Source organism: Limanda limanda, chromosome 1, assembly GCF_963576545.1.
Source record: "Limanda limanda chromosome 1, fLimLim1.1, whole genome shotgun sequence".
Taxonomy (NCBI): Eukaryota; Metazoa; Chordata; class Actinopteri; order Pleuronectiformes; family Pleuronectidae; genus Limanda; species Limanda limanda.
In genome coordinates this window covers 25,768,589-25,789,488 of record NC_083636.1, presented here as the reverse complement: position 1 = coordinate 25,789,488, position 20,900 = coordinate 25,768,589, and the positions used below count along the sequence as shown (strand labels likewise).

The 20,900-nt window shown below is 40.9% G+C and overlaps 1 protein-coding gene across 3 annotated transcripts; it reads left to right on the top strand.

Moving 5' to 3' along the window:
• Positions 1 to 200: 200 nt before the first annotated feature.
• LOC133011051 (ceramide transfer protein-like) lies at positions 201 to 20,862 on the top strand. Of its 3 annotated transcripts, none has more exons than XM_061078750.1 (18): positions 201 to 807; positions 2,192 to 2,326; positions 10,151 to 10,267; positions 12,254 to 12,361; positions 12,567 to 12,705; positions 13,880 to 13,963; positions 14,085 to 14,242; positions 14,529 to 14,621; positions 14,716 to 14,802; positions 14,927 to 15,019; positions 15,209 to 15,280; positions 16,197 to 16,292; positions 16,509 to 16,641; positions 16,731 to 16,801; positions 16,908 to 17,036; positions 17,703 to 17,832; positions 18,900 to 19,036; positions 19,149 to 20,862. In XM_061078750.1, the coding sequence occupies exons 1-17, from the start codon at positions 697 to 699 to the stop codon at positions 19,025 to 19,027; spliced, it is 1,884 nt and encodes a 627-aa protein (XP_060934733.1). In that variant the 5' UTR covers positions 201 to 696; the 3' UTR covers positions 19,028 to 19,036; positions 19,149 to 20,862. The 3 variants fall into 3 exon arrangements, with proteins under 3 accessions (XP_060934733.1, XP_060934716.1, XP_060934724.1); XM_061078733.1 differs by lacking the exon at positions 15,209 to 15,280 and adding an exon at positions 10,370 to 10,435; XM_061078741.1 differs by lacking the exon at positions 15,209 to 15,280.
• The last annotated feature ends 38 nt before the right edge of the window (positions 20,863 to 20,900 follow it).

The following is a 20,900-nucleotide window of genomic DNA, read 5'->3' as shown; positions in this document are numbered from 1 at the left end:
ATGTTTAGTACTCAGTGTGTTTTAGTTGTCCACAGTGTGCACTAGTACAGTGCTGTAATACTTCTCGGTCTATTTTGAGTATTATAAAGAGGGGGCGGGGCCTTGCTCCGAATTAGGAGCGGATTTGGTGACGTCACGCGGGCCAGCGCCCCTGCCCGCCACACAAGTTGGTGCACGCTGATCCAGAGAAGCGGCAGACGTCAGAGGAACTCAGACAGAGAAACATGGCGCAGAGCTGGAGAGCTGTCTCCGGGCTGCACAGGTGAACAGCCGCGGACACGGACTCTGCGTCTCCCCGGAAGTCAGTGACGGATTACCCTGTGACTGCTGACCGCCTGCCCGACCACACTTACCCACATTTCTGCCTTCCCTGCACCTTGCGGGACCGGACGGACGCGGGAGGGAAGAGGCGGTGGAGCAGAGTTGACAGCCACCGTTCACCTGAATGTGTGCCGACCATTTTAGCTAACTGAGGTTAAATAGCGCGGTGTGGGAGCTTGTTCTTGACCCCCATCGAGCCGGGGCTGTTTCCTCCCGCACTCAGCTGTTAGCCGGTCGATAGCAACACATGAACATGGTTCGGTGAACTGTTGCTCCTGTATAACACCAGCTTAGGGAACAGTGTCCGTGCACGTCTGACAGTCTCTGCGTCACATGCCTGGTTTGTTTTGACACAAGCGTTAGCCACATAGCATCATGTCCGACAACCAGAGCTGGAACTCCTACGGCTCCGAGGAGGATTTAGAGCCCAAAGAGGAGCCTGCACATCCTGTTGGGAACGCCCGGTTCAGTGGAGTCCTCAGTAAGGTAAGAATCTCGTAGTGTGCCTCGGCCAATGTCACTGCCAGGTGCTAAAGGGCATTGCTGTAGCCCGTCTTCATATCAGGGTTGAAACGAGGCAGTCTCACAATGTTATGACCAATCATGGCAGGTCTATTTGGGTGATGCAGGATCGCTTACCCTCCATCAACATTTGCAAATTTCTGCCCGGTATGATTAGATCCCCACTGAAGCGACAGGAAAGCCCCTGTTGTGAAATCGTAATGCACAGCTAGCCACATTAGCCCACAAAGCCATCGAAACACGTATTGATTCATTTACTGTGGTCTCGGATGGAGTAAACAGTTCATTCCAGGTTATGCACGCATTAGCTGTGGGCTGCATTCATCTAATGTTGGTGCAGTGAGTGCGGGCATCTGGGGATCACATTCGGCCGCACAAGGCTGTTAATAATATACCAAGTGGAGCAGGTGTTGGTTTAGCCAAGGGGACGTTGTGCCGAGATCTGCGTTTCCCTTTCAGAAAGATTCCTGCTAATCTGGTTGGCGATGAGCTCATTTCAAAGGTTAAATCAGGACTGCTGCTCATCCCTGTGTTTGTCATGTCCGCTACAAAAACAACATGGACACAACAAATCGTACTGTCCTGATGTCATATGTACAGGGATGCTGTGAAGAATACTAACGAAAGACATTTGTTGGTGGGACTAGTGTATAACTTAAATATGCTTGTTAATTGAGTTCACTATGTAATAACAACTGTCTAAGATAGTGTTGATCTGTTTGGTTTTTCCTTTGGTAAACAGACAGTTAAGCCTGCTGCTAGACAAATTCTGGGTAACCTAGTTTGCCATATGCCTCTGCTCACTTGTGCAATGCTTTGTTTTGGTCAAAATGACCACAGTTTAAATTAGTTAAGCTGCTGGCAAGCCAATGTGGCATTAATCTCACTGTACACTGTGTTTCCAAACAGATTGCATGTTGACCTGCTAACCAAGCATATTGTGAGATTAAGGAGCTCTGCATCCAGAAAAGCTCACCTGTTCAATAATACTAAGCCCTTTTCACGTCACAGGACTTGTAACTTAAAATCCCATTCAAGCATCTCAAGTTAGGCACATGCACTTTCTATTTTACTTTGAGGTAATCAGCAAAAATGGAAACCACTCTCCAATTAAAGGTTCATCAATAATAAAGATTTACTTTGTGTTACATTCTTAAGTCGTTGAGTCAGCTCTGAGGCTGTTAAGTAAAAATATAAGCTGTTCAATATGTTGACTATCTGTAAAAGTAGTAATCTTAGTGACTACATCTCAAGGTGGTATTTATTGCAAAAATATCATTGCTTAATGTGAGGTTTTCCTTGTCCCTCACTTTGCTAAGATGTTAATATAAATGCTTTGCTTTTCCAGTGGACAAACTACATCCATGGCTGGCAGGACCGTTGGGTGGTGCTGAAAAGCAACACACTGAGCTACTACAAGTCCCAGGATGAGACCGAGTATGGCTGTCGAGGTTCCCTCTGCCTTAGTAAAGCTGTTATTACTGTAAGTTTCCCTGAGACTCTTCTCAAAGTAGAAGTCTTTTGTTCTGTTAATATTTGTGCAACATTGGTGTTTTTTTTTTAAACGTCTTCCAGGAACGAATACTGATGTTTGTGTAAGAGTTCTACATTTGCTAAGAGTGCGGAAACAACACCTTTTCTTATTCTCGTCACCAAAAGGGAACAATCTTCCATTACAACATATAGTTGGCAGCATTGCTTATGAATGGATTGGGGCAAACACACATTATAGCCCTTATACCATGTCAGAGTTTCCATAGTATCTGCCCTCCACACTCCCCCGCCAACTCATGCTCACTTCACACTAAAACAATAAACCCCAACACTTATCAGACATTTTTAGGACCCATACAGTACTTAAGGTTTACTTTGTGTTTGTTTGATTTGTGTCTAGAAATGTTGAGGCACCTATTTAAACACAGTGAAAAACCGTCCAACAATGTGTGTGCACACAGAACCCCTGGCACACACACTACACGAGACACGCACAGCCAGGACATCAGGGTTAAAGTGACCTAAATTATCCGTATTCATGATCCAACACCATGATTAATAACTGAATACATGCGATTTGTCAGTTTGTGTGTGAAGAGCAACAAACATGTGCAGACAGAGGCCGCGGACAGGAGAGAAGTTATTCCTGCCGGTTATCAAACAACGCTGTGTTTCAAATCCATTGTTGCAAAAGAAGCGACGCCCCATTTATCCAGGAACATAAATATTAATTTAGCAGGTTATTATAAAGTCCAGCTCTACATGTTAGTGATAGGAAAAGAGCATAGGAGCAGAATCACTTGTTGACCTGCTGCGGGGTCTTAATACAGTAAGGGCTACAAGTAGAAGTTTTCCTGTAAGGCTTAGTTGCTGCACACGCCTTCAGTGAAGAGTGAAGAGCATAAAAATAACACAATCACTATTGATTTTATATATTATAGCAGCCACCACTGTTAAGAAAACTCCCAGAGAAAGCACTGGCTAGTTTTTTTTTCGTGTTGACCTCTTTATATCGGTTGAATTGCTGTGATAAGTATGGGCTAATCTGAAAGATCTAAATGTATTCTATTCTTCAAAAATGTTCCCCTGTAGTGGTACCAACAAAGGGTTTTCTTATCTTATCAGTGTCTTATGATCCAATTTTTTTGCTATTCAGAATTGACATAGCTGTGTCTTTGTTTTCATAATCACTTGAATAAATTGCGGAAGAAAAATAATAATTACTTGTCAGTAAAGTTATAATTGTTGGCATCAGCTGAACTCATTTGTCTTGACAGTGTGTAGCCACTGACAATTGTATTCGACTAATTGATTCTTGGGCACCTATTGTTGTAAGCGATGATAAGAAAGTAAAAGAACGCTGGTAGAAAAATTGTACAACCATCTTAGTTTTGTTTTGGCTCTAAGCAAGGGCTGGTTCTTGGCAAATACACCACCACATAAGATTCCCTGAAGGTCCCCTTTGGCCACACTTATTTCCTACATTGCGTGCTTTGTTCAAATTGCAACGGGAATGACACACTGTGCTACGAAATATAAATTTTTAATATAAAATATATTTTAGTTGGTGTGAAATCGCACAGGAACTCAGAGGAACTTTGAGCAGGGACAAAATAACATTTACATTAACACAAAGCCAAGATGTTCTAATACTGTAATGCTATAACATGTTTTTAAAAATCAGCATTATGGGAACAAGTTTATTACCTGAGGATCATGGCAAGAAATTTAAAGAGCAACATCAGCTGTTCCTGCTTCCACCAGTATTTTATCCACCCACTCTCTTCCTCCCTCAGGCCCTCACATAGAGAATTTTGGCATGTGACCCATAAGATGTGATTCAGATGTTAGGCATCCACCATATGTTTGTTCTTAAATTCATGAAGGAAAACTGGGCTATTTCCTGGATCCATGTGAAGGCCTTAGGCTTGACTTTCAGCTGATAACCAAATGAGAAACTTAACTCTAAAATTTCTCAAACTCCATCTTCAATTGATAACCCTGTTTTTTTTGTTTTTTTTTAACAAATAACTCCTGATTATGTCACAAGCAATGCTTGAGGGTAACTGGCCTGTCAGCTGACTCTAGTTCCGTTATGCTATGTGGTTACACATTATTGGAAACATCATCATGTGAGTAGTAATGCTGTGTCCCTGCACAGGACAATCCAGCTCAAGACCATTCGGAGCTGTGGTAGTCACAGCAAACATTTCTTTAAGCAAGCACTCACATGTTATCAGGTGTCCAATAATATCCTGTCTCAAAGATTCAATAGAACTGCCACACTTAACTACAGTACAGACAAAATAATAAGGAAAATGTGTCAACAGCACTTAATGCTGGAGGTTCTCACCATTTCACCTTTCATCATGTTTCAGTGGGAACCCATGTCAGTCATTGACTGAGGCTCGGTCTATCTCTCTCCAAACAGTAACAAGGGATATGAATTAGTTTGTGTTCCCACCCAGTCAGCGTGATGCATGCCTTGCCTTTAGATGTATTTGTTCAGCTTTATCCATTCCCAGCATATGTAGATATTTACTTCCATGGTACTCTATTGCAGTCATTCCTCATTCCAATGGAAATAGGCCTCAGACGTCTGGACCATAAATTATGAAGATTATAGCGAGAGATGGGGTCAGCAGACATTAATTGCCTTTTAGAACAAACATGTTTTCTCTTTTTTACCAGTATTTCTCTCTTGGATTTCTGCGTCTCCTCAATTCGTCTCATTGCTTTGAAAGTAACTATCAGACATGCTGTACTTGTCTTGCACCATGTTATACAGTGAATTAACTTGGAATAGCTACTTTCACACCCATTGTGTTGAATGTCGCTACAACCATGTAAACGTTTCTTACAATAAGACTAACCAGGCTAATCTCTTTAAACTTTGTGCAGACATGTGTGCAAACACAGTATCTACTCGGTTAAGAGTGTATAATCCATTGTAGTTGCACAATGATTCATTCAGTGGTGTCATTTTAACACTAGAGTTGAGAAACTCCAGACCTGTAAGATAACTTTTGATTTCTTCTTTGTAGAGTCATGTTTAAAAAACTGACATTATAATAATATGACTGATCACAGCACCTGCAGCTCATTGCTGGTGGTTCACAATTCTTCTATTTACTATGTTTCTTATGTCTTGTCTGGTGCAGTGAAATTTCAGCAGATTTCAACAGCCTCTTGATTCAGTCTCAAATAAAACTGGAGCATGTATGTTTTGCAAAGGGAGTAACCAGGCAGAGCTGCTGGATTAGATTACGTTATTTGATGTGCATCCATTGTGTCTACCACCTGTCTTTTCTCTACGCCAGTATAAGTAAGTCATATGTTTCAGCCAGCTTAATTACTAAACTTGATGTCACAAATGAATTAGATATAATTCAGTGTTGAGATCTAAACAGATGATTAATATTACAGGTACAAGATATGTTTGTACAGAAGTTTACTAACTAAGTAATAAAGGGTTATCCACCAAGGCAACTTGAACATTCCTGTATTAATGTAAACCAGCTCAGTTTCAAATGCAGCTTTGGCCATGGCTAAATAATTGAACAATTCCTTATTTTTAACCTGATTGTAAACAACTACAGTATGCGTTGGTTTCACACTTTATCTGTACCTCCACAGGCTGGTAACCACCACTACCATTTTAAGCTACATGGCAAGTTATAGGAGCACAAACTTGATCTATAGTAGTTTGGAAGCGGGATTATCATTTTTATTTTTATTTTCAGTGGCACTGGATGTGAGGATTTGGCTCTTTCCCCCATCACATCACAGCAAAACCTTTTGAGGTAGTTAAAGAGCTAAAGGACGAGAAAGAAAGATTAGTGATCAAGTAGAGCTCAAACAAATAGTTGGGAGTGACTTCAGGCTTTGTGGTAATTACAAAGTGTCTCCTGACAGGAAGTGAGACTCTTCCTCATACGATGGAACTTCCTCTACGCTGGGGGTCAAACGGAGGGTCAAGAATGTGTGTGTGCGTGCGTTTCAATGACAGAATGTGGTTCTTGCTGTAACCCCTGTTGATTTAGTCTTCCCTTACCCTGTCTTTGACTCTGACCACTTGGTGCATCAGTGTTTCCTCCACCAGTGCAACAGGGATTCAGTGTCTTCAGAAAGATATTCCTGGCTCCAGACCAGAGTAGTAATGTTGCAAGTACAATAGACTGTATTTGTCACAATCTCCTCTTGTCAGAGTGTAATTATCAGGTTTAAATGAGCACAAATGAATGATGAAATTCAGTAATGTTTGGCGCAATCCTTGTAGGGTTTCTCAATGTTTGCATTGGTTTCAGTCCCCTAACATTTTTAAGTACTGAAAATCCTGGGCTTATTTAAATGGAACTCCCCTCCATTCCCATCTCGGGATTGTGACTTTAGACACGTACACCAGCTCAAAACAGAGGTTGGAGGGGGGGGGCTTAGAATATGTCTCATTGAAGCTGAGTAGGAAGTTTATGTTGGAAGAGAATAGACACAGATTGAAACTGTTTTGTTTTGTCATTTAGATATTGGCAATCATCTTATTTGCTACACATAGAATCCAAGACTAACACTGATGACATTAGTGTGGGGTATTATCCCAGCTGAGTGACTGGTGGGCCCCACAAAAAGGGAGACAGTTTGACAGACTTCAGAAATAGTTCTTGGCAGAGGCTCCTCAGGGCAAAAATAGGCAACGATGACAATACAGTTGCCTAAATCAACAAAAGACAAACTGCTCTGCTGGCAAATTAAATCTATTTCTTGACTACGGGTTGACTGTGGTGCTATGTTGGTGTATTCCAACACATTGGGCTCTTTAAGCATCATACGGACATCACACTTGACCTTAACATCTCCTTATGATCAGTGTTTTTTTGTCAAAGATATTTTTGTTGGACACAGCTATCGGTGCATGATAAAAAAGAACTTACTGCATCTATATATATATATATTTTTTTTTGGGCCTTATTTGAGTTATTTCTTTTGACCCACTAAAATAATCAAAGTCTTCATCTGTAGTGGGATGTCAATGCTTTTGTGTAGTTTGATCTTAAGTATCCCTCCATTCATTTCTTAGTACTGCTGGTTCTGTGCATGGTCACAGGGGTTGAAAGGCATTTGACCACTGACCACCAGAAAATCTACAAATTAACTTTGTTCTAGATCGTCCAATATTTCGAGTTGTTTTTACACCTTTTATTTATCTGCTTGTCTTACACATAGGATCCAGACTGGTCATTATTTTTCAGCCTGTCACGTCGTCTTGTAAAGTGCAAGGCTGCTGAGATGACCTTCCTGTGATAGATTATTGTTTACGGTAGTCCTGTATCCTTTTGAACTTTTCAAGCCTCGTGTATTTCTCATCCTCAGTATACCCATGACTGCATTGTCCCGCGGTGAACAAGAGGAACTTGTTTTCTCACTTTCCTAGCAACAGAATCCCAATTAAGTTCCACTGGCAACTTGCAAGTTGTAGGCAGGAACAGCCCAAATATAATTTTATTCCTTTATTATAATATAATAACTTACTTGTTCATTGGGCTGGGGAAGTTGTATTTCAAAGCACCACAGTTTAATCCTGGCCATAAAAGGTAGAGTCTACTGATCTTTTGGCTTTCTTATAACTGATGCATCATGCTTGTGTCCTTCCTTGCTTTTGCTACCTCTTCTTTTAAATGAGCATTGGTAAGCTTTAAGTAATGTTGCACATTACTGATGCAGAGCATCTGGTCTTGGCCTCAGCGCTGTCCAGGTGTCAGGCAACATGGCCAAGTCACACTCCTGCAATGAAACCTCTTTAAAGACCCCATAGTGGGCAATTTCTTGCTCTGCCAACTCATTAAGTTATACTATCTTCGCCAATGATACAGGCTCCAACTCTTATGGGCTTGCATTTACTCGGCAATCATAAATTGCAAGCTAGCAATTATTAATGATCATATGTGCCTTTTTTATTCCAGCTTGCTCTGGTGGATTGAACTTATAAATTGTGTTAACCTTGTACGGATTAAATAGAATTGGTGAATGATCAATACAGTGTAATTACATACTTAAGTTTACAATGCCTTATTAATTAAATATCCCCAAAAAATCCATAAGGGGCTTAATTAAATCAACACTTGAGTTATCAGCATTCACAAATGTTTCCTCAGTGAAAGCTGTTCTGGCAACACTGCTGATTGTTTGCTTTCATAGTAAATGAGTGCACTTACTGTGGATTACAGGTAAATTTACACAGACCCAAGTTGTGTTTTTTATATTGCTAAATATTTGGAGAGGATTCAAAGATGACTTGAAGACATTTTATATACAAGAAGTCAACTTCACAGTGACATTATGATGTTCAGCAAAAACAGCCTTCGACCTTAAGTCTTGATCCTAGACTGGTTGGCAGAGGCAAACAACAACAATGCAGTAATTCTAGTTTTTGTCGTGCTTACACTTTAACTGCTGCTCATTAATGCTATTGCAGTTCTAGGTCTCTCTAGCTGTGTCCTCGACTACGCCAGAGCAAGCCAGACCTTCTGGCATACACTATTGTGTGCTTTCAATTCGATTAGACCTTGAGCGTGATTAGGCATTAGGACTTACTGCAGAGGTGTCCTTTCAGAGGGCCTGATGCATTTGGTAAACAGTACACAGGTAAATACCATTCATGCAACCTCCCCCCTCTCCCAGCACATACATCAACAAATACACACTCCTTGGTTGCTGGCCATGCCAGCATAGCACTTTCACAGCGCTGACAGTACACTGGAGGGCTATTAGGAATATGCTCCATCCTGCAAGTTGCCTTAAAAGGCCAGTTCCTATGTGAGAGTGTCTGAAGGAGCTGCTGTGCCTCTGGCTCATCTTTGGCTCCTATCTTTTTGAGATAGGCCTATGTTAAAGATATTTTATTTGCATTACTGTGATGTGGCAGACTGCTATATTTCCAGCTGTTAAAATTAACTCAAGAGCAGATTGTCTCTCTGCATGTAACAAAGAAGCGAAATAAGCAGTTTGTCTTTTCTGGGTGATTCCAGTAGCTATTAACATGGCCCCCTCTCACATATGCCTCTCTCTGTACTTCCTGTGCAGGAAAGAGAAAGGCTTTTCCTCTTGCTTTTCCCATGGGACTGTTTATCCAGTCACATGGGTTGCCAAAGTGGTAAATAGTCTGTATTTATTATGTATCTTGATGACCATGCAAAGCGCTTCACACTTCACAGTGCATGGATGTGCAGCACTTTCTAGTCATACATCAATCATTGCTGTCAGGGGCCAATTTGGGGTTCAGTATCTTGCCAAAGGACTCGGATCGAACTGCTGACCCTCTATTAGAGGACGACTCACTCTACCTCCTGAGCCACAGCCACAATCATATCACAATGTTTTTAACACATGATCAAAATATGAATTTCACCCACAATTTGAAAAGTCCTATCGAAAATATCCAGACTCAAACCAACCAGTGGACAAGTGCATTGGCACCAGCTCCTCATCAGCCATGCATCCTACATTGATATTGTTTTTCAAATTAGCTTTGTAACATAATTTGGCCAATTAGCTCAGCCATCTTGTAGGTGAGGATCCTGTTGGGTTGTGAATGTAGCAGGATCCACGCTGTTAGAGGAGACATAGTATTAATTGGACCTAAGATGTCGTCAGATAATCCACCTCGATTTATTAGAAGCCTCCAATATCTGAACCTCTCTCAGCTTCTGTTAGAAATTAACAGGATTTGATTATAATGACTGATACTGACCCTAAAAGTTTATTTTCAATACACAATAACTTACCTAACTTTTTGATCTGTGTTACTTCCTGTTTTTAGCCTCATGAGTTTGATGAGTGCCGGTTGGACATCAGTGTGAACGACAGTGTGTGGTACCTGAGAGCACAAGACCCAGAGCACAGATACCAGTGGATTGACTCCATTGAGCTGCACAGGGTAAGTCATGCACATTCTATCACAGCAGACAATGAAGTGGTCGTATCAAAACACACAACCTTGTCAAATTCGAATCATCATTGATGTGTGTGTTTCTGGTAGAGTATCACAGAGAGAACATCAGACAGGGGAGGAGTCCAGGGAACAATAATCATCCCTCCACTACTGGTGCGTTTGTCAACAAGTTTGTAGGAATTCAGGACTTTCCCATTACCTGTGCAGTGCACTGTAGTGGCACGTGTGTTTGTTTGTGTTTGTTTGTATGCACAGTGCATCATCCACATTCATCTAGTCCATAGAAGAAGAGCCTAGGCCGATCAGCTACATCATTAAAACTTGTGACTGGATTTTAATGTTGTTGCTGATCGGTGCAGTTGTGAGCTTTCAGCCACTACACCTTCAGTCTGTCTGCCAAAACACATGCCGCTCACATGGGCCTTCTTTTGGGGAAACCCCCCCACGCACAAACACGCCTCCTTTCCCCCTCAACCGCTCATTTCAGCACCAGGAAGACATCATGACTCAGAGCAGGAGGGGTGTCCGCCTCATGGACATGCCTGCACGCCCAGCCGTCATCCCACCCACAATGAGTCACTGCTGAAAACTCTCCGACTAAGAGGGAACTGCTTCCCTCTTTCCTAACTCACATTACTCACACTCAGCAGCCCAGCGTCTCCAAGGAGACACAACACACCACAGCCATCACTGGAGTCCTCCCATGGTTTGAGAGAGAGAAACATCAACACATGAAAACAACAATAGTTTCTAGGAGACAGTCGCAAAAGTAATCCAGTAGAATATGTTCTTATAATGTCTGGTCATCTTTTATTGTAAACTGTCTAAATTTGTTTACATAATATGTCACACTTAAAAAAGGATGTCCTGTTCAGGGCAGCTTTTTCATCAGCACCAGGATTAATTTCCTCTATTGTCAAATACAGTAGTGTGTGTTCATTGAGGCTTTAATCTCCACTCACACCTACATTACATAACAGTTGCACAGCATCGCTGCCTGCATGCAGCTTAAGAACATATCTGTGTGTGTGGCCATATACTAAACACTTGTTGACGGGAGGCCCAGCAGCGGATAAATGTTACTTTACTGCTGCTTTATTTAATATTTTTAGATTTTAATCAATAATCAAGCAGCAACAAAGCCTCTGCTTGTTTGGATGTATTTTTTTCTTTTTCTTTTGTTCTGTCAACAAACAGATTAAGCGACCTGGTTTAGATAGTGCAATCTGTGCTGATGAAGTCAGCGGGGTAGCAACATGTTGGCTAAAGGGCAAACAACCGTGACTGAAATCCATGAGAGGCGGAGTTACTTCTGGTCGTTGACCGATAGTAACCCTAAGCTCTTGCAAATGCCAGTCACGTGCATGTATATATACATGCACGTTACTGCCCTCTTGTGACTGAAAGCAGAAGTGTGTCTTAAAGGGAATACACCCCTGTTTCTCTTCTCCACCAGCCCCTGTAGCTGCTCTGTTGCTGGTGTGACCAAGCGTCTATTCTGAGAGGCCAGGCTGCTCAAGTAGAGGAGAGGGGAAATCAAGTTTAGAGGAAGAATATGTTTAATTTCAACGTAAAGATTAGTATTACTACGAAGGTTTTGTAAACTGCTTTTGTGGTTTTCTAATGGAGTTTCAACCCTTCCAAATACAGTATTTGGATGTTAAACAAAACTACATGAAAGTAGTTGAAAGTCTTTCTTATAATAATGTGCTAGTTAGGCTAAAAGTGCCACATGGGAACACTTCAGGTCAAATTAACATTTCAAACAGAGAGTACTTGGATCAGGTTATCTCCCCTGAAAAATAAACTCAGTCATGTCTCATTATTCACGGGCTTCGTACGCCAAAGAATGTGGCAGTGTATTTTTTTAGTTTTGTTTAAATTAACGACAGTAGGGTATTTTAGTTATTAATCCTTAGTTGTTATGACACAGCTCACTTGTTTCCTCTCTGCCCTGTCTGTTTTCTACAGGTTGACTGTGGTTATGGCTCAGAGTCCAGTCTGCGGAGACGTGGCTCCATGCTGTCTCTTACGTCAGCCACCAGCGGCTTCTCTGCCACCTCCACATCCTCCTTCAAGGTGGGTTTTCCGGTTAATGTTTACTGTAGCTGAAGAAAGCATTGCTTTCAGATTATTATTTGCACACATGAGGGGTGCTTGGATATTAATGGAGGCACACGCAAGCAGTGAATTTTGTCATGTTGTTGGCAGTGGAATGGTGGCATAGTGGTCCAATGGAAATATAAACACAAGCCTAACCACTCTGTTGCTTTGCTGTCTTCAGAAGGGTCACAGCCTGAAAGAGAAGCTGGCAGAGATGGAGACCTTCAGAGATATTTTGTGCAGGCAGGTGGACACGCTTCAGAAATACTTTGACAACTGTTCAGATGCAGAGTCCAAGGATGAGCTGCAGAGGGACAAAAGTAAGCGCCACAGACCCCTACACTCTTATTTAACAGTGTTGTCGCTCACTCATGTGGGTTTAGGGATGGAACTTGGACAAGAACTGAAAAAAAATGTTTAAAGATTTCCTCCCACAAGCAGAATCTGGGTTATTTTATTTAGTCATTTGTCAAGCAACGATATCTATTCACTAGTTTTCAAATATAAGCATTTGTCACATATAATAGTAAGCTGAAAATCTTTTTACTCTTGTTTTACAATTTGAGCACTAACAGTAAGCATTTTCCCCTACCTTGCGTTTTTTGTAATTTTGTTTTTTACAAGGGTATGTTTTATTTTTATAGTGCTAATTCACAACATATATTATTTAGAGGCATGTTAAAGAGGTAGGTCAGGGCATAACAAGACAGTATTCTCATTATGAGCAAGCACTTGGTGACAGTGGAGAGAAAAACCCTTTTAACTTCCTCCCACAGAACTGGACTCAGGGCGAGTGGCTGTGTGCCTCGAGTCTGAGAGAAATGGGTTGGGGGAGTGAGCAACCAGTAAAATGACCAATAGATAATGCAGCTTTTTCTTGGGGTTATGCTTAAAATTAAGTTGATGTTAGGTTAAGGGTCAACTACATGCATTGTGTCAGGGTTAGTGTGTGTCCTCACATTTATAGAACGTATGTTACATAACTGGCTCTACAGCGATGTATATGTCTAAGAGAATCTTTAGTTTACTTGTACTTAGATTAAGAAAATATAAGTAGTTTGTAAGAAACATGTAGCTAGTGTTGAAGAATGTGATTGTGTGTGTTGGGACTCAGAAAGTAGTTCTTCCAGTAGCCCCCTCACTCTTACGCTTTCTTGGTCGGCTGCACATTTGCTCATGGCAGCCGGTGCAAGGCGTCTGTAGATGGCCACGAAGAATGAAGCCCTGCTTTTGTTCTGCTCGCCCCTTCTTACTCTCTCACCCCTCTCTCTATTCTGAAGATGAAACCAGACCATTGTCACATTGTCCAGCACAGCAGAGTCTGGTGCTGTGCTGTGGTTTGAGTTGTTGAATGGGCCACAATGTGCTACCTTGTCCGTGAACCCTGGATTACTTTCAGTTGGGTGCCACAAGAAAAGGCTTGTGTGTAGCAACCACCTGTTTGGTGCTTTTAGTATTTGCCTCCCCTCTCTGAGACTCGTTTTCTTTTTTCAGTCGTGGAGGATGATGAAGATGACTTCCCCAACACCCGCACAGATGGAGAGTTTGTGCACAACAACAATGGTAGCAAAGAAAAATGTGAGTAGTGCGGCTGCAGTCCCAGAAAAAATTGTTTTTTCGCTCTCTAACCTGATCCATTCATGACTACTACATAATCAGCAATTAAAGTTATGGATGATGATGTTCTTCTTTTGTGCAGTGTTCCAGTCTTTGAGTCCCAAGGGAATCAATGGCATAGACTTCAAGGGGGAAGCCATCACATTCAAGGCAACCACAGCCGGGATCCTGTCCACTCTGTCCCACTGCATCGACCTGATGGTGAAGAGAGAGGACAGCTGGCAAAAGAGAGTGGATAAGGTATGTAACATCTGGATCACTGCAGCGTTCAGATGGCCATGTTTCTTCCATAATTTCCTTATTTACATTTTAATGAGAGACGTCTTTTGACCTGTATTACATACATACATACATGCACATATACTTGCATACATTAAAAAGATCAGTAGATATTAAATTGGTGCTGTAACATTTTGTCTACAGTGGAGAAAAGGATTTGATGCTAAGTCAGCACACTGTACATGTATCTGAACAAATTCCTTTTCACAGCTGTGGCTGTAAATTGATTTTATATGTTTGCTTGTAGGAGATGGAGAAGAGGCGAAGAATAGAGGACAGCTACAAATCAGCCCTCAAAGAATTGAAGAAAAAGTCTCACTTTGGAGGTCCCGATTATGAGGTGAAGTAGATGTGACATTCATCCATGACGCATCATGATTATAGGTTTGTGTACGAATCTTAGAAGTAACATCCCCTCTCCATTTAATTTACAGGAGGGTCCAAACAGCCTCATTAATGAGGATGAGTTCTTTGATGCAGTTGAGGCTGCTCTTGACAGACAAGACAAAATTGAGGAGCAGGTGAATATGAGATCAGAAATTGTTTAATTACAGAATGTGAACTGTGACGTACTGAAAAGTAAATGTGAAATAAAAGTATTTTCTTTGTCCAACATGATGCAACTACCCATGTTTGTGTTTGCAGTGCCAGACTGAAAAGACAAGGATACAGAGATCCAGCCCTGTTCCCCTTTTAGACGTCTACTCCAGCACTGGCTCACACAGATTCTCTGATAAGGTTGATAAATTCTTCACACACTTAAACTACACAAGCTACTCTAAACCGCTGTATTTCCTCACCTTCCTTATTTTCCCTCATTTCACACATTTCGTTTTTTTATGTTTCACATCACTTTTGTGTAACTTTGTCTCTTCCCTCCTTTTGTTTTTTTGTCCATCATCCCCTCGGGTTTAATTTCCCCTGTAGCCTCATAGTCAGCCCCCTCCTACTTTGATAGTCAGGGCCGCTCCTGACGATGTCCACAGATTCAGTGCAGAGGTAACCTCCTCTGTGTTTCCCCTGCATAGACTAAACCCGATGTTCGCATGAATCCGCAGGAAGAGCTCACGCTTATTTAATGATATGCTGTGTAACCCTCTACCTTGCTGTAGCAGCATTCAAGCATGAACTGTGTGTGGAATTATAGTTTTTTATCTGTATAGTCAATGTGCCACCAGCTGTTTTGTGTTGGATACAGGTTTAAATGTAGGCCTGTCTGTAAAATCAAGGCTTTTTTAGTCAAATCAGTTTTTTGTCTTAGTCCCAAAAACTACAATGTCTTCTCTAGTTTTCATCAGGGACATTTTAGTTTCACTTCATTTTTTATTAACCTGAGGATCATCACAATCTTTGATATGTGACATGGTTAACTCAGTCACTGAGAGTACGTTAACATCCACATCCACTGCCTTTGATAATGTAAAGTCAAAGTGAGCTTGCCTGTTTGTAACTGTTGGTGTGCTAGCCTGCATGTTTGTAGTTTGTCCCAGCTGTTTTATTGTGGCTCTAAGTTAAAGAAGGATTGTGGTTGTGGTTGAGGATTGTATGCTAATGTTAATGGGATGAATAAAGTAACAGAGAATTGATTTTTGCCAATAAATTACACTTTTTTTGGTGCCACAGGTCAAACAGATTTTCGTCTGCTGTTGAGATGTTCTTAGAGGATATTTTGAATTCATAGTCACAGTTTGTGAACATAGGTTAAATCTTTGTTTAAACACATGTTTTTACATAATTTATGATTGAAACAAAATTCTTGATTCATAAACATTTAAGTGCAGCTATTAAGACAGTGTGTTTGTCTGGTTCTCACTATTCACTCCATCATGTCTTGTTGATCTCTGAGGACCTTTTTCCGATTGTCATTACACAATAGATATCACCTCCTCCTTCTGTCTCTGGGCTGCCGTTATAGGTGGAGGAGATGGTGCAGAGTCACATGACCTACTCCCTGCAGGATGTTGGTGGAGAGGCCAACTGGCAGCTGGTTGTGGAAGAGGGAGAAATGAAGGTAAGATGTTAATATTTATATCCGATTACTGAAATAGCTGATGTGGAAATGTGTCTTTAATACTATCTCCTACTCATACAGTAAATGATGAGTTCTGAAAATACATTTACTTGTATAGCAAATGTATAATTGGACCAAAGCCTGCTAGATGTATAAACGGAATCCTTCATTAGTAAAAGTGGTTATGCATTGTTGTTTCTTAAAATGTGTGTGCAGGTGTACAGGAGAGAGGTGGAAGAAAATGGGATCGTTCTGGACCCTCTGAAGGCCACTCACTCAGTAAAGGGGGTGACTGGCCATGAGCTTTGCCACTACTTTTGGGACACCTCCTACCGCAACGACTGGGAGAGTAAGTATTTTCTAAATCAGTTATAGTCAAGAGCCAATTTACTGGTCGGATATAATTCAAACTCTTCATGTTCTCTTGTCCTCCTTCAGCCACGATTGAAAACTTCAATGTTGTGGAGACGTTGTCGGAAAACGCAGCAATTGTCTATCAAACGCACAAGGTAAGAGCCACAAGATCACTGCGCTCAACAGTGGAATGGATCAGCTTGTTATGATCTCGTTTTGTCTAGGACCTGTGTAATCTGACGTAAGAATGTTCTGTTCCAGCGGGTGTGGCCTGCATCTCAGAGGGACGTTCTGTACCTGTCCGCCATGAGAAAGATCTTAGCCAACAACGAGAACGACCCCGACACCTGGCTGGTCTGCAACTTCTCTGTGGATCATGACGATGCTCAGGTGAGACATCAGGTTCCCTCAGATCCACTTAGATTAGTGCCGACCAAGCCTCTCTTTGTTCATTTAGTTAATTCATTTAGTTTAACATGTTTGGCTGATGCTTGCCTCTTCCTCAAAGCTTTACTTGACCTTGTACCTGCCCCACTGAGTCAGTTCATAATGCAGAAAGACACTAGTGGTACGGCGACAAGGGCAATCACCAGAAGGGACTGTGTTGTGCAGTACAGACGTGGAGTCCGTTTTCTGACTGAGAAGCCAGTCAAGCAATTTCTGGAATAGTTTACTAAAGAAACCTAACATAACCTTTAAATACAAACTTAAGAATTGGCTTAAAGCAAACTAAACTTGTGATCATGGGTATTTGTGGCTTTGTATTATATCTGAGTGTTGCATTGTATTATTTCACTTTTATGATGAATTTGAATCAGGGATTATTTACTTGTTTTTTTTGGTATGCATAATGCACATAAATTACCCTTTGTAGTTATAAAAGACATAATTTTATTTCAGGTCATCATGTGAGAACCGGTTATTGAAGTGAAAATGAGCTTATACAGCTAACTCTGGCTCATTTGAAGGATTTTTTTTAATCAACAAGCTCCGTCCCTATCAAATAAATAATTCTAATATAATCTTATTAATTCTCTGTTTTGTTACTTTCCACAGCCGACCAACAAGTGTGTCCGCGCCAAAATCAACATCGCCTTGATCTGTCAGACCCTGGTCAGTCCACCAGAGGGAGACAAAGAGATCAGCAGAGACAACATCATGTGCAAAATCACATACTTCGCTAATGGTGAGTGTGGATCTGTGCTTTGGGCTGTTGTGGACTTATGAACAGTGTGAAGTCTAAGGTATTAAAATTCTCAAATGTAATTTACAAAAGTAAATTGAAAATATTTTATTCTGCCTGTTTTAGGTTGTCCTTTATATAGGAAATCTTTCTGTATTTCTTTTCTCACCTACAAACTGTGATATTGTGAATATAGCTGTTTTATAATTGAGTGTGGGGCTTCTGTATAAAACTTGTATCAAACTTGTATCAAATACTGTCAACACTTTAAGCTATTAGCTACAGCACTAGGGAAGCTCAGTGTCTCATGATGAGCAAAGTGTTGATGTAGCAAAAACTTGATTTTCTATAATTTAATTATTTTATGAATTAAACAACATTTAATTAAACAACAGTTTAATAGATTACTCATTGCTTATTTTTACTGCCACCTCTGCAGCTTCAGGTTGTGTTATTGTAGTTAATGCTATCAGCAGGGATTGTTGTTGTTAATGTTTACTGCTTGGAAGTCCTGAAGAGCTGTTGTATTATAATGATGATGATAAATACGTTTAGGTCAAATCCTCCCCACTGGTTCTCCGTCATACTTTCATACTTTTAGTATTAATCTTGTATTCTGTGTGATATCAAAGAGTATAAAATTTAACTTAGTGAACGCTTCTGCATCCCTGATGATTGAATGGGCCTTAACTTTTCTATTATAAGATATGAAGAAAAATAATGAATCAGCAGCTCTGTCAGTGTCCGCTACAACCACCGCTGCGGTTTGAGGAGAATATTAGTCATTTGTAAGAGGAGGAAATATGCCGTCAGTGTGTTTGCATACAAACGTGTGCCTAGTAAATTATGGAAATTGCTTATTGACACATTTCCTTCCCTGGGGTGTTTGGTTTGTGCTTCACTCACGGCTTGGGGCTCACTTTGTGCTCAGAAAGGCAACTGTGTCTAATATCTTTCCCAGGGTTGAGGGAAAATGTATTTTCAAAGCAGCTCAAACTAGTTAAGATGTGAACATATGTGCTTAGTATCGCAGTAAAATGTATATTGTGTGTGTTTGTGTGTCCGTGCAGTAAATCCAGGAGGCTGGGCTCCTGCCTCCGTGCTCAGGGCCGTGGCTAAGAGAGAGTACCCCAAGTTCCTCAAGCGCTTCACCTCCTACGTCCAGGAGAAAACATCCAGCAAACCCATCTTATTTTGAACCTCACAGGTAAAAGTCACTTCTACAGTCTACTTATCAGATTGTATGACTTCACATGTCACCTCTGAATATGATTCAGTTACCTGCAAGATGATAATATTCAGGATTTCCATCTCTCCAGAAACACGAGGACAGGACTCCCCTTGATTCCCTGCTGCGATGAAGACACAAGTTCCCAGTGGGGATTTTTTCCTCCTCATCAGTTGTTACTACAAGTCAGTTCCAGTAGGATGTGTGTGTAATAACTGCATCCTCTGGCTGCATTCAAAAATTAGTGCGAGAACCCTGTACCCCTGAGACAGTTATACAGAAAAAAAAATGAACAATTTCAAGAGCGCTTAATATTTGTTTTTATTCCTCTTCATTGTGGTTTATTGGATTGAAAGATTAAACTGCAGCTTTGCAGAAGGCATGAGAAACTGGTATCAGCAGACACCACATCACCCCCCCACGTTTCATGGTCCTGCAGAGAACTGACTATCAGAGCAGCCACCAAGTCAGTCTGCATCTCTGACAAGTATATTAATATATCAATGTACGTATGTTCAATAAGAAATTTGTAAAAAGGAAATTGTAGATCTTTACTAGCAGACTGTAATATTAAGTTCATATTATGCTTGTTTTTGCTGAAGTCATTTCCCAGCATTATTTGTAAGCTGCTAACTTTATCGAGTTAAAACATGATTGATTTGAGATGATCATCTTTTCTGTGTTGAGTCCAGAGGGCTGTCATGAACCCGTGACCCCTATGAAGTAAGATTTGAACTTTTTGACTCCGTCTCTCTCATGAAAAACGCCTCACGTCGGTGCTGATGGAGAGATGAGCTGAAGAGTTTATATTTATTTAAATGCACAAAAGAGAGTTTGTCTACATCGTTAGCCCGGCTTTATTTCTGTGTCATTGTTGATAAGTTCCAGTTTCGTAGCATATCCTGTATTTTGAATGTTAAATGAAATGTAAATAGTGTCACTAACATTTTCAGCGAAGGTCCTCCAAGAGTTTTTATGAGAGTCGAGCCCAAATGCCTTAGTGTTACAGGAAGTTGTAGCTTCAGTTGGGTGTCAGGGTGCGGTTAGTGCACCCGGTAAATCACTAGTGAAGTGCCTCATGGCTTATTTCCCTATATTATTCTCCTTCTCCAACTGGAGACTATTTCAAATGTGTCCTGCGAGTCATTTGCCGAGAGCTAGCGGGATGTTTTAGGTCTAGTGTCAGAAAAGCAACATTTCAGTTCATATTCTTGCTGTTTCTTACATGTGCTGCGTACTGATATGACAACCACTTAGTCAGGTTGGGTCGATGTGTCATGTATTTTCTGTCCAAGACTGTTGATAATACACGTGCAAAGCTAAAAAGTCCAAAGTACCTGAGTTGATTTTTACAAGAACTTCTTCCATGATGACTTTTGGTTTTAAGTTTTGATCGCGTTCCCTTATTTTCCAGACTTATCAAAGTAAACTTTCTCAGCTCTTGTACCATTTCAACTTGTGGACATCCAACGTCTTGGGTCATATCACTGATGTTAATTTGCAGCCGTGTTTATCAGTCTTCAGTCTTTAGAGCTTGTGGCTGACTGATGTGGGTGAGAGAACAAGTGAAGCCAGATGACACTCAGCCTTTCAGCTGAGTGGGAAGACGCCACACTAAGCTCTCTCACCTGAAGCCAGACATTTCTAAAACAAGTTTAGTTCTTCACAGGTTGAATGTGATTAGAGAAACATTTTTGTAAATTATTTGTTCATACTAATGCTGTGGGATCAACTTACAAAATGTACTGTGACAACGTGGCACTTGTGCCCTGTTTTAAAAGTGAAATAAATAAGTTTATCCTTCAGTTTGGAACCATTTGTTGATGAAAAACCAGTGACATCA

What these genes read in the sequence shown, in the direction of transcription:
- LOC133011051 (XM_061078750.1), top strand. Translation starts at nt 697, where the DNA reads ATGTCCGACAACCAGAGCTGGAACTCCTACGGCTCCGAGGAGGATTTA. An exon ending in CCTCCACATCCTCCTTCAAG is followed by an intron (nt 12,362 to 12,566) that starts GTGGGTTTTCCG and finishes TGCTGTCTTCAG; the next exon opens with AAGGGTCACAGCCTGAAAGA. An exon ending in TGGATCATGACGATGCTCAG is followed by an intron (nt 17,037 to 17,702) that starts GTGAGACATCAG and finishes TACTTTCCACAG; the next exon opens with CCGACCAACAAGTGTGTCCG.